Genomic DNA, 16,390 nt, shown 5'->3' with positions numbered 1-16,390 from the left:
GTGGATGGATGGATGGATGGATGGATGGATGGATGGATGGATGGATGGATAGGAGGATGGATGGGTGGCTGGTAGGTAGATTGCAACTATCAAGTATAAAGTGAAGATATTTTACATTCATAACCAAAATAAAGGTTAGCTCCTTCTTGGTAATTTTACAAAGACTCAGTTCACAAGATGCAAAACCGCAGGGTAGAATAGCATCTCTCATGTGCAGCCTCAGATGAGTTGGTGCAGGCCTAAAACACCAGGGACTGTGACCATTTGATACTTCAGGGAAGGATGGGTGTGAGGTAGGGCAATGGATCTTGGATCTATCCTATTGCCCTTGGTAGGTGTTATCCTGGATGTAGAAGGCTCTTCAGGTCTCTCCCACTCACGTAAGAGTAAGTCAAAGGTCAGCCATCATGTCCAAAGCACCTTGCTGTGCTCTCTGCTCAGCGGCACCAGGATGTCAATAATAACAAAGCCTGCCCATGCACCAGGTGATGCAATCAGACATTTCAACAACAATAAAGATTCTAAACACAAAAAACAAAAACAAAACCCATGTACAGTTTCTTTTAGGGCCAGAGACAAGCTGACTTGTCAATCACAGAAAAAATATTGGGTTCAGGGCTCACTCAACGCTGCACTGGGAAAGACCAGCTAAACAGGAGCTCACAACTCTTGTGAACTTTCTCTTAACCATAAACATGTACAAAGTGTGTTCCTGCTGGGCTCTCATAGGAATCTCAAAGTACTGAGTGAGCTCATAGCCCTTCAACCCTGTAGAGCTCAGAGTCAGTGTGGCTCAGAGTCTCCCCTGCTCACACTATCTGAATAAAGTCATGTCCACTTATTGGGGGGGGGCTCCTTAAAACTCTTCTCACACATCTCCACTCTGCAGAAATTCCTCATTTATGAAATCATATGAAGCTATCTCAAGTGGATTAGCACGGTTTGGAGGAGAGGTCAGAATTTGGCATTTTAGTCAATGTGAAACAAACAGCCACATCAAACTTGTATTGAAGAAATAATTAAGACAAAGGCAGAGTCAGGAATTCATTCAAGGACATTTACTCCTTGAAACTGGACAATGAATGGATTCATTCATTAACTCAGTCAGGACACACGCTTTGACCACCTACGTGCAGAATTTCTGTGACGTGGACAATGAGACCGAGCACGTGCACTCTTGTTCTCAAGAAGCCTGGACGACCAAAAGCTCCATTCTTTTTTGGAATGCCTGGGGTAGGGGAAAACCATCCCGAGGGAGGGTGCTGGGAACTCTTGGGGTGGAAGGGATCTTCGGTTGTCACAGCTCATCCTCTGGATCACGAGGCCCTCACGTTAGCTCCATCAGGGGTCTAGGTTATCTGGGGATGGACTTAGGAGCACAGGAACTACCACACTTTGTGCTTGCTTCAAAGGAGCGAATGGTTTCAGGCACAACAGTCCAGGAGAGAACAGAGGCCTGAAGCAGGGGTTCTTAACCTGCAGGTTGCAACCCCTTTGGGGGTCAAACAACCCTTTCCCAGGGGTTGCCTAAGCCAATCAGAAAATATGAGTATTTGCATTATGTTTCATGATAGTAGCAAAATTACAGTTATGAAGTGCAACAAAATAATTTTATGGTTGGGGGTTACTACATGAGGAGCTGTATTAAAGGGTTGCAGCAGTAGGAAGGTTGAGAACCACTGGCCTGCAGATGCTGCCTTGGGAAGGAGCCATCCTGAAGTCATTCGGACTCAGGACACTTTCAACACCAGCAGATTCATCTTTCTCAGCTTGTGGATGACAAGTGTGTACCACACCAAGCTTAGCATCTAGGAGACCAAACTGGGTTCTGATCCCCAATGCCTACTAAGGCAATGCCTTAGGCAGCACCCAGCAACTGGTGCTTAAAAAACACCCGTGCCATTGCGATACAGACTCCGGTTTTAGAAAGCCATCTTTCTAAAGCATTTCAGATGACACACAAAGCAACAATGAGACCGCAGTCACTCTAGACTTTGCCCATGAGCATTACCTGCATATAACACCAATGAACTTTCCACATCTGAGCCAAGATGATCAGCTACGGAACATTCATATATCCCTTGCTCTCTCCTTGTAGGGTTTCTGATCTGTATCTTCCCAGTTTCATCCAAAATGATCCTGTAAAAGAGTTAAAATGAGGATATACTCAAGTAGCAGACATAATTGCTGTGCGGCCATCGCAGGTTATGGAGAATGGAAAATGCAAATTTATAGGCTTTGGTCAGGCGTGGGGCCTGAAAGGTAATCAGGTCCAGCCCCCCGCCTCGAGGAAGAAAATGCATATATGGAAGACTGGGGAAAGCTTTCCTCTTGCATTAGATCAGAGAGCACTTACAACAGGCTGGGATGTGGACTTACTGGCTTCTATTTTGATTTTATTAGTTTTTGTTTTTGTTTTTAAAGCAAACCAATGGCAGACAAGCTATACATCCCAGAAGCTTCCTGGAAGAGAAGGGCAGAGAGAAGCAAACTCCATGTCACCTGATGTGAACAGATGCAGATGTCAGATTCAAGCTGAATGGGGCAGTCATGTGGCAGAGATGGGGGCTTTAGAGAAAGAGCAAAGATGCCCAAACTATCAGGGAAAACAAAACAAAACACAAAAACATGCTTAGGTTTAGGTTCTGGCTAGCATCTGAAAGAGATATGGTATGAAACAAAAAGAAAGAAAGTTCTCTCTTTCTGAGCCAGACCTAGAACCTCATCAACCACACTGTGGTTTATGAAACTGCCCAAGAGGGCAGGAATTCTGGAAAGGAAAAGTAACGTACCCACTTAAGCTATTAGTCCACCTATCTCTTTAGCATGGCTTGAGCTGAGCCTGGCCTGCTAAGGTCAGCCTCTCTTCCTTGAGGGATAGTCCCTATGTCAGGTGACTGACATATCAAACTTGAATGCTAGGTCTCCACTGAGGACAATGGGTCTAGTCTCTTGACCAGGAATTTTTCCTTGATGGGCCTTTATCACTCTAACAATGCTAAGTGAATTAAGTTAGTCTCAGAAAGGCAAATATCCCTGGTTTTCCTTTCCCATTTGTTGTTCCTAGATTGTGTATAGGTACATAAAGTCTCTCACACACACGCATACACGCACGTACACACGCATGCACACACACACGCATACACGCACGTACACACGCATGCATGCGCACATGCTCACCTGCACAACCATGACAAAAGAAGTAAACTGGTTAGGCAGGCAGATAAAGGAAAATGGGAGGAAGCACGTTTTTTTTTTTTTTGTAAGGAGGAGAAATGTGAAAATGTTTCCGAGAAAACTAGACTAGGCCACAATAAGGAATTATCAAGGAGACACTGTGTTCTGAGTTGACTTACTTCGCAGACGGCTGCAGCAAGGCTCCATCCTTGGTCCATGTATACGTGGCCTCACTGCTGGGAGCAATAAGATTGCAAAGTATATTGATGACCTCCGTGCTCTTCGTGATGTACACTGTATTCCCAATCCTTGCATTTACTGTTTTGTTAAATGAAACCGAAGGGGGTAGGGTTTGCCTCATGAGGACAGGTCCTTTTGGCTTAAAAGTCAGCTTGCCTGAGTTCGCTACTGTGGAGCTTTGGGGAGCTTTTGCTGTCTCCCCTCCGAGCTGAGCCTCCTCCTGGATACCCCTCCTCTGAACAGGCATCGGCTGAACCTTGGCCAGCTCAGCAACCAGCTGATAGATCATCTGGGAGGCGAGGTCATCGTTGGCCTCTCCTGTCTCCATAAGCTGGCTCATGTTTCTTATTAGCTCATCAAACTGGGCTGTGTCCATGCTGTAGGCTCCCTGTTTCATAGCTGCCTCAAACTGCTTGTTCTTAAGCTCCCAGGAGTTGGTGCTCCCCGCAGAGGCCCTGCACGGCCCTAACAGAGCTCTCAAGAATGGCTGGTTGTCGATTTCCCCATCGTGCAGGTCAAGCTCATTTTTGTTGTTCCATATCTGACGCATTTTATGCCAAGTGGCTCCCAAACTATTGGCTTCCTCGCGGTCCACCCCGGAGCGGCCCCGCGTGTGCTCTCTGAGGGATGGGTGTGCAATGAGTCTGTTGTCGGTCCCGATGAGCTTGAGGACAACTGTGTCCTGCGCGGAGCCTGCAATGCACCTGTACACGCCGATGTCAGGGGCTGAAAGACTGTGGATTTTCAGGGAGCCCGACTTGGTGATGCCAAGCTGCTTGGAGTTCTGCAGACAATGCCCGTCTTTCTCCCACTGGATCAGAGATTTCTGGAAGCGTCTTACTGGGCATTTGATGAGCACAGATGTGTTGAGCAGCAAGTAGGCTCTACTGCCAATGGTCAAGTTAATCCGTTTCTCCTCCCTCGTCTGAATATAGACTCTCCGGACACCGAGAATCTGGGGGCCCTGTTCTCCGTGTCGTGACTTTGTCCCAACTTTCACTTCTGCAGGGGGAAAAAAAGTAAAGAGATTGAGAGAAATCACTTACAAGTAAAGGTCATTGACAGAGAATTTCTGAGGCTGATTGATCTAGGCCTACTAAGATATCTTTTGTTAAAATTCTCTAGAAATATGTGAATTAAAACAAGAAAAATGTCTTACACCCATACTTGGATAAACTTCACAGTCATCTAGTACCTAAACAAGGATGCGTGCAAGTTAGACCATGTCACTTGAGAATATGTAAGTTATTTTATGAAGCCCTGGTTTGGCAGGCATGAGGTTAAATGATTCAGTGAAACAGAGTAAAAGGTTCTTCTATAGTTGAGAGAGGTTTGTTCTTTGCTACAGGGGAGTAATGGCTTGACTAGTTCCCAGTGTTTGGGTACAAGTGTCTGCAGTGGGACAATGGTCTTTTATCCTGACACTTGTATTATTTTGAATACAACGCTGATTGGCCAGTAGCCAGGCAGGAAGTATAGGTGGGGCGACCAGGCAGGAAGTAGGGGCAGGGCAACGAGATTGCTGGGAAGAAGGAAGCTGATACCTTATGGGACAGGATTGTAGGTAAATAATCTTTTGTCCCAACCTGTCATCTAGAGTCAATGGGTACAAATGAAGCTCAGCCTCAGCTCTGAATCCCTCTCACTGTCCGTCCCATAAGGGACCAGCTTTTGCCCTTGTTTTTTTTTTTTTTGTTTGTTTTGTTTTGTTTTGTTTTGTTTTTGCATGAGAACTTATGTATTCTGGAGTGACGTGGGAGGAAGCCAGGTTACTGTTTGATGATATATGTTGGTTCCTGGGCAGGCCTGGGTGAACTCTTGTTTCGACTCCTGGACATTTTCATGTATGACTTTTACTTAAGGCACCAGGGGTTTAGAAAGCTCCTCAGCTGACTGAAATGCTCAGCTAGTTTGAGGACGGTCACCCTTGAGCAAACCACTGGATTAGGCTAACGTAGCAGAAAAAGGCACTCTTGGTCCAGTTTCTTCTGTTTGGTGACAGTGATGAGCTGCTTGCTACTAGTGAGGAGGGAGGGGAAATAAGAGTGTCCGTATTGTCTGTGAGCATCCTGCTCAAGTCTCTGCTACACACACGTCCCTTCCTATGACGGTGGGAGCACGCATGTCTGACCTTAGCACCAGGGATCACAGCACTTTGCTTATTAAGTCCTACTTGTCTGCCATCAGGTTTCTCAGAGGTGGGCTGTGGGAAGGATGCGCAGGCAACGGATAGCTTTGAAGCTCAGTCTTTAAGAACAGTGCCAAGTCCAAGACGGGGATTTATGCAGTGGTGTAAAGTACAAAGAAAGATTCTTTCAGGACAGTAGAGTTCTCTATGCAAGGAAAGACTAGTATGGCATAGAACCCTATACAGGGAACTGTCTAGTTGAATGACTCAGGTTGGAGACAATGTAAGAGTGGTATGGACCTGGGCCTACCAGTGGCGTTCAAGATGTCCCTCATCCAAGCTTAGAGTTGATAGCACCTGATTCCTTCCAAGGCCGGCCATGAAACCCGGATTCCCCCTGGACACATGCCCATTCATAGGAGACAAACCTTATGTCCCCACTCATCCCCTTCCCAGCCCTGCCTTGGCAGTTGGTCACACTGAGGGTAGAGAGCAGATCTGATAGCAGTGGGGCAGGGTGTGGATTGAGATTATCCTGCAAGCCAACACCCATGAGACTTGAAAGGCTGCCAGGCTCCATATCTTTAGCCAGTTTTCCCCTTTGGTTCTCCCGAGAATCTCTTCAGAGCAGATCCCAAGAGTGTGGTATAATTGAACCAGATTTTGGGGAGTGGGGAAAACTGATCTGGTTTAGGTTTTCTGTCTCTCTTATGTCCGGAACTATCCCAACATTGTAACTCTGGCCACGCCTGATGAGAACAAGGTGTCAACATCTACCCTAAAGAATGCTCAGGAATGGACGGCATCTTTTTGGAGGGACTTCTGGGATACATGATGGTGCCAGCCCATCATCCTACCTCTCCCACTATTGCAGGGTATGAGAGGTACCACATCTTTGGCTTTTGTAAAATATGAAACCCTTTCTTCTACATGTCTTCCTTCTGGGTCTGACTTAGAGGCCAACCCCAGGTGTCAGGCGACATTTACAGCCCTTGCTTCAGTGCCTAGCATACCTGTCCTGTCTCTCTTTGTTGTACCCCTGCCGTTACTCTAAGTCCTAGAAGCATGCTGGATTTCTGCCCCATGCCATCCTGGCTGCAATTTACACTTGCTTCCTCCAGCATTTGTCTCTTGACACTTCTTAATGGGCTTTGATCAAGACCTAGCCCTGACAGCCTTCCTATTACCATGCTGAAACTATCAGACTCTGGACTTCAGTTTGGTCATTTGGCTGTTGCTGGTTACCTCTCCTTCCAATAAGCACAGGGACTCAGCAAGACAAGCTCATTTGAATCCATGTCAAAAATGCGAGAAGTTAGTTTCTGGATGCTTGTTAGGCTTCTTTGAGGGCTACGGGTCAGAGGCTGCAGAGATGCTGTGAGTGGGACTTGCTAAATGAGTTAAGATGCTCCTGAGACCCTATAACCATGGTATGGCCCACATCAGTCTGAAAGCTCCCCCTTTCTTGCTTCTGTTTCACTGTTAACCAACGCCAGCCTGAGTTTTGTTCCTATCAGCACACTAATGTTCTAAGGAAAAGGCCACCAGTGACCCCTAGTGACAAATCCATCGCCTTCTCTTTGGGGTTCTTACCCACACACTACTAAGTTCTTCTCAGTTGCACTTATGTCTGAAAGGTAACCAACGCTGGCAGGAGTAACTCAGCTGAGTTCAGAGTCCAGGTCCTCCCCATATCTCACTATGTGACCCTTGCAACGTATAACATTCATCTTCTTCTTAAAGACATAGTGGCTGTAGCTGCCTCACAAGGCTGTCCTGAAAATCATGAACAACTGCCTAGAAGTCTACAGAGGGGGCTAGGCACAAACTGCAAAACTCAGAGATGCTAGCTAAGGGTGTGGGTTGCCCTGGCAACAGAGTTGATTAAGTGGATGACTAGAAAAGGCAGCTAAATGGACTGGTTTCTAGATCAGGAGCAGAAGGTTGGGAAATAATAGGGATGTCTAGACAGGCACCATCAACCAGAGATGATGACTTGAGACTAGACAGGGGCAGAACTGGAGATCAGCTCAGGGTGGCTGGCTATTAGGGGTATTCTCTCTCCCATCGCTTCTATGGCCTGCGTGGTCAGCAGGCTAGGGAGTATAGTGGGGTAAAGAAAAATGCTTTGTCTGGCTTGCTTTGTTTTCCTCCCTAATGCTGGTGAAATTCTTCTCTCCTGAATGTCATCACAATTTAGGATCCCATCCTGTACATCACAGGTCCTGATGACCACTGCGCAACCCCACATAGCATTCTGTCTAACTTAAAGGAGGCTGCTGGTTATGACACTAACTTCTCTGTCCTGGGAGGCACTTGACAGCCCAGTCGCACTGATACAAATCAGGTAGGTAAGTGACGCAGACAAACACCACGCCGAGCCATTTGCCGCAGACATTCCTGATTTCCAAGAGGCTTTACAACTTGGAATCTCGGGGTTTTAGGATGTCAAGATTTCGAAAATATGTTCTCAAAGTAGTCCCAGAAATGTTAGTGTCCATGAATCAGCAGAGAGCAGCAGCTAAGATCGTGGGCTCAAGAGTCAGACAGACTTGTGGTCAAACAGGCCGAAGGGGCCAATTGGCAGACATGGAGTCTCGGGTAAAACTCAGGGCTTGCCTCCGTCTTGCATGCCTTGGCTCTAAATGAGGATACTGCCTGCCTCTCAGCGTTGCTGCAGCAACTAAGTGGGATAAACAAGCAAGGTGCTTTCCATTGTGGAAGGCGATCAACAAATATCACTACTGCTCAACAAGCCTGATGCTTTGTTTGGTGACTTTCTCCAGGAAATGCTGTCGACAAACTAGGGACACATGCGCACACCTGCACCAGCAAAATGACAACAGTTCACCTCTGATGTTTCTTCCTCACTACTGGCAAGCTCGTGAGTGAGGACGATAAAAGGCAAAGCAGAAACTGGCCCCCAAAGCCGTTATCCCTACGGTCCCCTTATGGCCACCTTTCGGCTATCTGCTCGCAGCTGCTGTGGTGACAGTCCTGAGCACACTGGCTATGCTCCTCCCCCATGCTACATACACACAAATGTGTAGACAGGCATCCTCCCACACACAGGCGGAATACCTCTGAATAGGATGAAAGCATGTTATTGATGTCATAGCAAACTTATGATTTATAATCAATTGACGAGATAGCCAATCTGCCATTTGCTTAAAGCGTGTCGTTATGCCTACTGATTTTGATGTATACAGAATAAAAAACCATTAAAGTAACTTTTATCAAATACTCAGCTCTTCTGCTTTCAATAATGCAAATACAGATACACTCCTGGCAAAGTAAGCCAAGAAGCAATTCAGCTTATTCCTATAAGGCATACTCTTGAGCAGACGTTCCTTAAAATGGACTTCCCTGAAAACTCTAGGTCTCCCCGATTCTAATATTCACCGCTGAAAACAAGTTGGAGCCTTGCTGGGGTTGCTTCACCCCGGAACTGAGATAGGCTGAGGGCTGGAAAGGAAGAGGCTGAAGCATGGCTGCTGCCGCCCACTTACTGCTGCACACTGGCATCTGGCAAGGTCTCACGAGGGGGAGCCCCGGCAGGCCCCTGCAGAGCGTCTCACTGAGAGGGACACGCCGGCCCTTGGCAGTCAGCCTTTGACACACCTGCTTTCTTCTCTGGAATCCAACGCCACAAGTGACGGAGCACTGCAAAGAGAGTAGGGACATGTCAGACTGAGCATGCGCAGGACAACCCACGGACAGAGCATGCGTAGGACGGCCCGCCGAGGCAGCGGACTTCAGGGCTGATTTTTCACTTCGTGAAGAGCGTCGCACTGCATCTTCTCTCACCTTTCCCCTCGTCTCCTTTCCTTTTTCTCTTCCTTTTCATTAATTCCCCCTTTCCTTATTTTCCTCCATTCTTCTGTCCCTTCCTTCCGAGTTTAGCAAATAACCGACAGTAATTTATTGTTGTAGAATTTACGATTTCATTTTTGACGTTAGAAGTCATGCCTCGTTTATTTTAATTTTTGTGTGTCGTATATGTGAGTGTGTGTTTGTGTGTATGTGGGCACTGGCTTGTAGAGATCCAAGGATAAGTGTTTCCTCTACCTTATTTTTGAGACAATGTCTCTCACTGAGCCCAGAGCTCACCAACTGACTAGAAAGGCAAACACACACTCTCCAGGGGCAAATGACGCACGCCACAGTGCCGTAGAAGTTTCTCAAATTTTGAGCTACAGAAATCTTTCCTCTTCATGAATTAATTGCTTGGTGTATTGCTGTACTGATGCAAAGCTGACTGATACAGAAAGAGTCCATTAAAGAATGACCCAAACTGCTATACACAAGATAACAGTAATAATCACCTAAGGTACGAGCAGTTTTAATTTAAGGCTTTAATGCAATTTATTAAGTGTATTAGGGAAAAACCGAATGAAATTGCAGGATCTGTTGAAGGTTCAGGGTTTTTTTTTTAAAAAACCATAATTACTTTCAAAAGGAATACTTTGAAGTTATTATAGAAGATTAAAGAAATATGAAACTTGGGTAGTTATTTTAACGGTGCGTTTGACTTAAGAGACTATCCAGGGACTTCTGCTAAGCAAGGCAAAAAAGTAAGCCCTTTTCCAATATTCTACCGCTGCTCTCCAAATGTGTGGTTAGCTTCCGTTACGTCCTTCAGATGATGCCAAGACTTCCAGCATTTATATTCTCTTCCATACTGTAAATGGCTAATTGATTTCATTTTATATTTAAATGAATTTACCATTTTTTCAGTTTTAAAAAAATGAAGATTGAATTAATGATCCTTTTAGTCCTCGGGGTTCATCAAGAAGGCAGATTAGCTGGTCCTCTGATCTGCTCCTGTTGCCTGTCCTCATGAAGAGTAACCACAAGGCTGAGATTACTCAATGTCAAGCTTTCCACCTCTCAAATCCTGCTCCGTTGTCTTCTTGTGTTGGGTGCTCATGGGAAAATGTGGGGCCCAAGAGTCTTATTGGTTATTGGTCTGCTTACCTCTTTTGTTCTTATCCCGATGGGTTCTTTAGTTAAGTTAGCACCTGGGCAGGCCGTCCTCCATGCTGTATTTTCTTAGCACATGATAGTCCATGATTTGGTCATAAACATTGATTAAAAGAAGTCAATGGTTTCGTTTTATCTCAATATTTTCCTGTTCCTTTAGTTTTGTTGTTGACAAACACCAATGAGGCATTATCTTGCCAGCCTCCCATATCCACCAGCGACCCTAAAGAGCCGTATCCATCCTGCTTGGTGGTTCTTTTCCAACCATTTCACACAATCTAGTCCAGCATGTGTACCATCTCTCTAACTATAAGAACTTCTTATTTTGTTGTTATTTCTTGTGAAGCAATATTTGACTCTATTTGGCTTTTATTTATTTTTTTAACTTGACACATTTTGTGCAATTTTTATTACACATACTTATTATTAATTCATATATAAAATTATTAATATATATATACACATAAAATTTCAAAATACAGACATCCCTATTAGGGTTGAGTTCTCTAAAGTCTCTTGCTCTCTGCACATTGTGAAGGTATGGGTTTCTGTGTTAATTCCCATCTACTGCAAGAAGAAGCTTCCCCGATAAGGGTGGAGTGAGGCAATGACCTATGGATATAACAATATGTCATTTTGTTGCTACGTTCTTTTAACAGAATAATGGTAGTAGCTGGGTGGTGGTGGTGGCACACACCTCATTAATCCCAGTACTCAGGAGGTAGAGGCAGGTGGATCTCTGTGAGTTTGAAGCCAGCCTGTTCTACAAAGCAAGTTCCAGAACAGCCAGGACTCAACTCAGAGAAATCCTGTCTTGAAAAACTTCCTAAAAAATAATAATAATAATAATAGCAGTAGGCTTTTTCCCTAAAGCCCATGACCGACCTAGTCTCAGGTTCTTAGCCACCTTGGCCATGTCAGGTATGGGCTCCATCTCATGGAGTGAGCCTTAAATCCAAAGGGATGTGGTTGGTTACTCTCAGAAAGTTTGTTCTACTGCTGCACCAGTATGCCTTGCCGGCAAGTCTCGACTACAAGCATAGGGTCTGTGACTGGGTGACATCCATGGTTACTTTTCTTCTTCAGTAGCATGCAAAGCACCTTCTAGCACCATGGATGCTAGTCAGTCGGGGTGAAGCTTTTAGTTGGTTACCACTCAATCTCTCCATCTTCCAGGACACAAGTCATGTCTTCAGCAGTAGGGCTCATCATTAGAATATGGGAAGAGAGAGCAAGAGAATGAGCAAGAGCGAGACGGTGAGCAGGAGAATGTTTTCCACGAGCACGTGCACACCAGGCTCACAGCTGACTTCTGAATGACCTTGACCTGGCTTTGTGCCGGGTTCTCACCAGCGCTGGTCTGAACCTCTTCAGGAAATACTTATTTAGCAGCTGAAACAAAGGAGAAGCAGAGAGGAAGTGGTTAAGAATAGCTCTTACCTTTGACCAGTCTCCTGCAGTCAGCTGTGGAGGGCAGTCTGTCCTGGCGCAGGACTTATGAGAGGAGGCCTTGGGCCCCTGGCACAACTCATCTGACAAATTCAAGAAGCTTCCATCCGTTAGCAGCTGTCGGCAGGCGACTCTCCGGTTCTGCGTCCCCCCGCCGCAAGTCCTGGAACACTAAGGAAAGAGACTGTGAAGTGGTGGTCTTACTTTTCGCTGATGCAAAGCAGGGCTCCGGCCATTGCCGTAAGTAAAACGGGTTATGGGTTGCCAGGCTTCTGTACCTGCTGCCACTCTTCAATATGCCAGCTAGGCGGGCAATCGAACTGATTGCATGCGCGTAAGGCGTGAGGTTTCTCATCTCGGCATTCCTCCAGAGGGGCTGCGGAGTCCTCAGGATGCAGGCAGTGTACATCTCGGGTCTGAATTCCAACACCACAGGTAGCTGAACAAGGTCCCCAAGAGCCCACGTGCCATCTATATTAAAAGCCAGGTGAGGACAAAGCAAAAGCAACCGGGAAAAGGTGAGCCTTCAAATGAGGGGAAACCCAACAAGCACAGACCATCTCAAGCTCCTCTCTTGATCTCTAAAATAGCAGTTATCTATCTATCTATCTATCTATCTATCTATCTATCTATCTATCTATCTATCTATCTATCTATCTATCTATCTATCTTGTCTGTCTATCATTTATCAATCATCTATCTATCCTATCTATCTATCACAGCCCCTTTGGGAGTAGCCTATCAAATATCCTGCAGATCAAATATTTACATTACTATTCACAACAGTATCAAAATTACAGTGATGAAGCACTAACAAAATAATTTTACAGTTGCGGTCACCACCACACGAGGAACTGTGAAGGGGTCACAGCATTAAGAAGGTTGAGAACCACTGCCCCAGATCTTCTTACTCTGTTCAGGCTCCACACTGTGACATCTCCACGAATATATGTGATTGAGACATAGAAACACGACATCTAAAGGGAAGAAATGCCAGGGAAGTGGGTTCAAGGTCTCAGGAGTTTGGGAAGACCCTGAGTGGCAGGGAGCAGGTTGTTTCCCCCATCCTGTCCCTCCACCACCATCCATCAACGATAAAACCTGGACTTGGTGTTGAGACCCAAGGCAATGATGATTTATAGGGCTGCCAAAAGAGGTTTGAAGTGCTTTACAAACACGTCTCAGGAAATCGTCGGGGCACCTGGCTTCCTTATTTGTAATATCCTTGAGAAAAATTCCTTAAATGTTGGGATTGGGTTTGCAGCACATATATACTGTGATTCCTTTCTAATAAGATCTTGGAAAAAAATCAAGTTTCCTTGTGAAACAGCTGGAAAAATGTAAAACTACAGCAGCTGCATTACATCCATATTTCCAAGTCACTCAACGAAGTGCACCCCCCCACCCCCGCTCGAAGCTTCCACGCCCCATTTCCTGAAGTGCTGGGGAATACCATTTTTAAAAGTCTTGGCCCATCTGATTAGTGAAACGTTGTATGTCATGGTTATTTTACTTGTGGACATTTGATTTTTAGGGAACATGAATTCTTAACTGGTTACCAAAGAGATACGTCAGGAGCAAGAAATTTTTAAAATGCTTAAGACGTATGTTAAAATAGATGCTGGCTCCAGTGTGTTTGTAAGGCAAAAATAAAAAAATAAAAATAATGAACTTCACAAAGTGAAAGAAGATCATAAAGGTTTAAGCATTTAGGGAAAAAGCCTGTGATACACAGCATTGCTAGTCACTACTAAAGTGGACACAGAGTAATTACATTGATTGATTGATTGTGTGTGTGTGTGTGTGTGTGAAACAAAAGTCTCTCACACACCAGATAAGATATAACCATTGATGTCTGAGTAACAGAATTTCTCTTTTTTGTATTCTTCTGACTTTTATTACTTTCATTCATTATATAGGCATTCACTACCAGAGAACAAGTTCACTTGAAAGACATATCTCTTTAAAAGTAATTTTCAATTTTCTTATTTCTAATTTTCCATACTAAACATGCTTACTTTGGTATGGGGAAAATGAAACAAAGCTCAACAGTACTGTTGACATGATGCAAAGAACAAACATGTTATTTATGAAAGGAAGTTTGCTAGTGAAGAACTAACACTCCAAGCATGACAGTAGAATAAGAAGCAGGCTGGAATGTCCATGTGTTAAAGGTTTGGTCTCCAGCTTGGTTCTATTAACAGGTTGTGGAACCTTCAAGGGCTGGGGTCCAGAGGGAAGCTGTAGGTCACTGGGGGCATGTCTTACTACGTGCTTTTATGTCCTTAGGGTGGTGGGACTCCGGCCCCTTGCCCTTTCTTTCTTTTGCCACCATGAGGTGATGGGCTTCTTCTATCATAGACTCCTAGCATGGTGCACTGAGCCCCCATGGGCCCAAAGCAATGGCGCCCATCAGTGGAGGACTGACACCTTCCAGACCGGGAAGCAAAACAAAGGTCTCCTTTCAGCAAGGCAGTTGCCTGCAGTGTTTCTTAAAGTGTCGGGAAGTTGATGAACATAAGGCATATTAACATGAGCTGCTAGGTATAGGTAAAAGGGATTTCCAGTTAATGATTTATTTGGGAAATATCTTTGAAATAAGTTTCTAGGAAACAGCAAGCTGTCCCCTAAAGAAAAGGACTAGACGTTTTAGTTTAGCCACAAGATTCCTAAGAAGTTTCAAGGAGTATGTGAATCCCAGTTGATGGCTAATTTTCCAAAGTAAAAAATAGAATTGGGATATTTTAATGGATACTATGAAGCTTGCAAAAACCTGAGCACAAAGACTCATATAGAAAGAAAAGACTGCTACACTTGAATATATATTCTAAGTCCTGCATAAAAGCAAAAATCCCAACTGCATAGAAACATCTTAGTTAAGATATTTGTGTTCCATCAAGATTTACATGTTGAAGCGCTGTCTTCTAATAGGACGGTGTCTGGGATGAGGGCTTTCAGAATTAGGGTGAGAGTGGTCACAAGGTAGCTCTTTGCTCTGTCCCCACCATCTGCAGACACACAGAGAAATATGGGGTCAAAGGCCAGGCAGAGCCTGCTCTCCATAAATCAGACTCTACAGGGCTCTCACCTTTCCCTTTCCAGCCAAAGGGACAAGAAAGTTCTATTGTTAAAGTCACCCTCACAATGGTACTTTGTTCTTACAGCCTGAGGTGGCTAATATAGTAAGTTTTCTGATCAAACTGGAAGTGAGCTAGACAAGACCTAAATATTTTGAAACTATGCAATAATTTTCTAAATTACCAAGGAGCATGTATGAATTCACGCGAGAAAAATGTCTGGAAAATTTTGTATAAAATATTAATAGAAGGAATTGTAGTCAGTATTTTAAAATGCATATTAATAAAAAAATCATATGTCAAAACTTGTAGGATACAGCTAAAATTGATTAGTAGAAAATCAATAGCCTTACACACACATTTGAAGAATAAAGATTGACTTTAACAACCTAGTTTCTAGGTTGTAGGTTCTAGAGGTAAAAAAAGCAATTAAAGTGAAAACAGTAGAAGAAAGGAGAGATAGATGATAGACAGACAGACAGATGATAGATAGATAAATAGATAGATGATAGACAGACAAGATAGATGATAGATAGATAGATAGATAGATAGATAGATAGATAGATAGATAGATAGATAGCTCTTCTTCATAGATCTTCTATGGGTAATATTAATTAATTTCTATCTCCAAAGATGCCAATAGCCTCAGTCTTTTCCAGCTTTTCTTTCTGTGTTTTCATTTTACTCGGGAGAAGTTCATCTTGCAAATGTTGAACCTATTGACTGTTTTCACTGGTACTAGATGTCTTCTTGTGATTTGGAATTTCAACTTCCTGTGCAATTTGAAGGAAGTATGTCTCTTTCTCCCTCTCTCTTATCTTCCTTCCCTTCCTTTTTTCTTTCCTCTGTCAGATAGGAGCTGAACTCTCATTTGCTATAACTATATCGGAGCCTCTAGTCTGCAAAGGTCCCCAGGGCCGGCTTCCCCATCAGATCACACTCTACTCATCTGTGAGCTTGAATAGCTGGTTCCATGAGTTTGCTGTTGGTGCATCATTTTCCCCCTCCCCCCCCACCCTTCTATACCAGACCTATCAGCAGTCTGTACTTGGAACAAACCATGAGGCGCCAACACTATTTTAACTGGAAGCTTATCAATTAGACTCTCATTGATCCTATCTAAATTTCTGTAGCCTTGGCCATGAGAAAAGTCGCAAGCTACACACACGGGTGCACGCACACACAGTGTTTTGCTGGCAATGTGACTATATATCTAATTCTTTAGGAAGTGTCCGTTTCATTCTTAAAATGATTCGGCTTAAACTTGGAAACGTTACTGGGAATGTCTTCAGCCTGATTACCTTTCAAACGGACGTGAATAGAAAAGTCAATCACG

General features: G+C 44.4%; 1 protein-coding gene across 1 annotated transcript in view; it reads right to left on the bottom strand.

The window, feature by feature from the left end:
* The window catches only part of Adamtsl3 (ADAMTS like 3), a 226,202-nt gene that overhangs the window by 28,759 nt on the left and 181,053 nt on the right, over positions 1 to 16,390 (bottom strand). Inside the window, exons 18-22 of the mRNA XM_005357679.3 lie at positions 12,256 to 12,448; positions 11,969 to 12,148; positions 9,055 to 9,208; positions 3,357 to 4,419; positions 2,012 to 2,139 (exon numbers count right to left, since the gene is read on the bottom strand). Coding sequence (XP_005357736.1) covers positions 2,012 to 2,139; positions 3,357 to 4,419; positions 9,055 to 9,208; positions 11,969 to 12,148; positions 12,256 to 12,448 — 1,718 coding nt within the window. The remainder of the gene's footprint in view (positions 1 to 2,011; positions 2,140 to 3,356; positions 4,420 to 9,054; positions 9,209 to 11,968; positions 12,149 to 12,255; positions 12,449 to 16,390) is intronic.

Source organism: Microtus ochrogaster, chromosome 22 (genome assembly GCF_000317375.1).
Source record: "Microtus ochrogaster isolate Prairie Vole_2 chromosome 22, MicOch1.0, whole genome shotgun sequence".
In the NCBI taxonomy this organism is placed as follows: domain Eukaryota; kingdom Metazoa; phylum Chordata; class Mammalia; order Rodentia; family Cricetidae; genus Microtus; species Microtus ochrogaster.
Note: the sequence above shows the minus strand (reverse complement) of the source record. Positions and strands in the feature narration are given on the sequence as shown.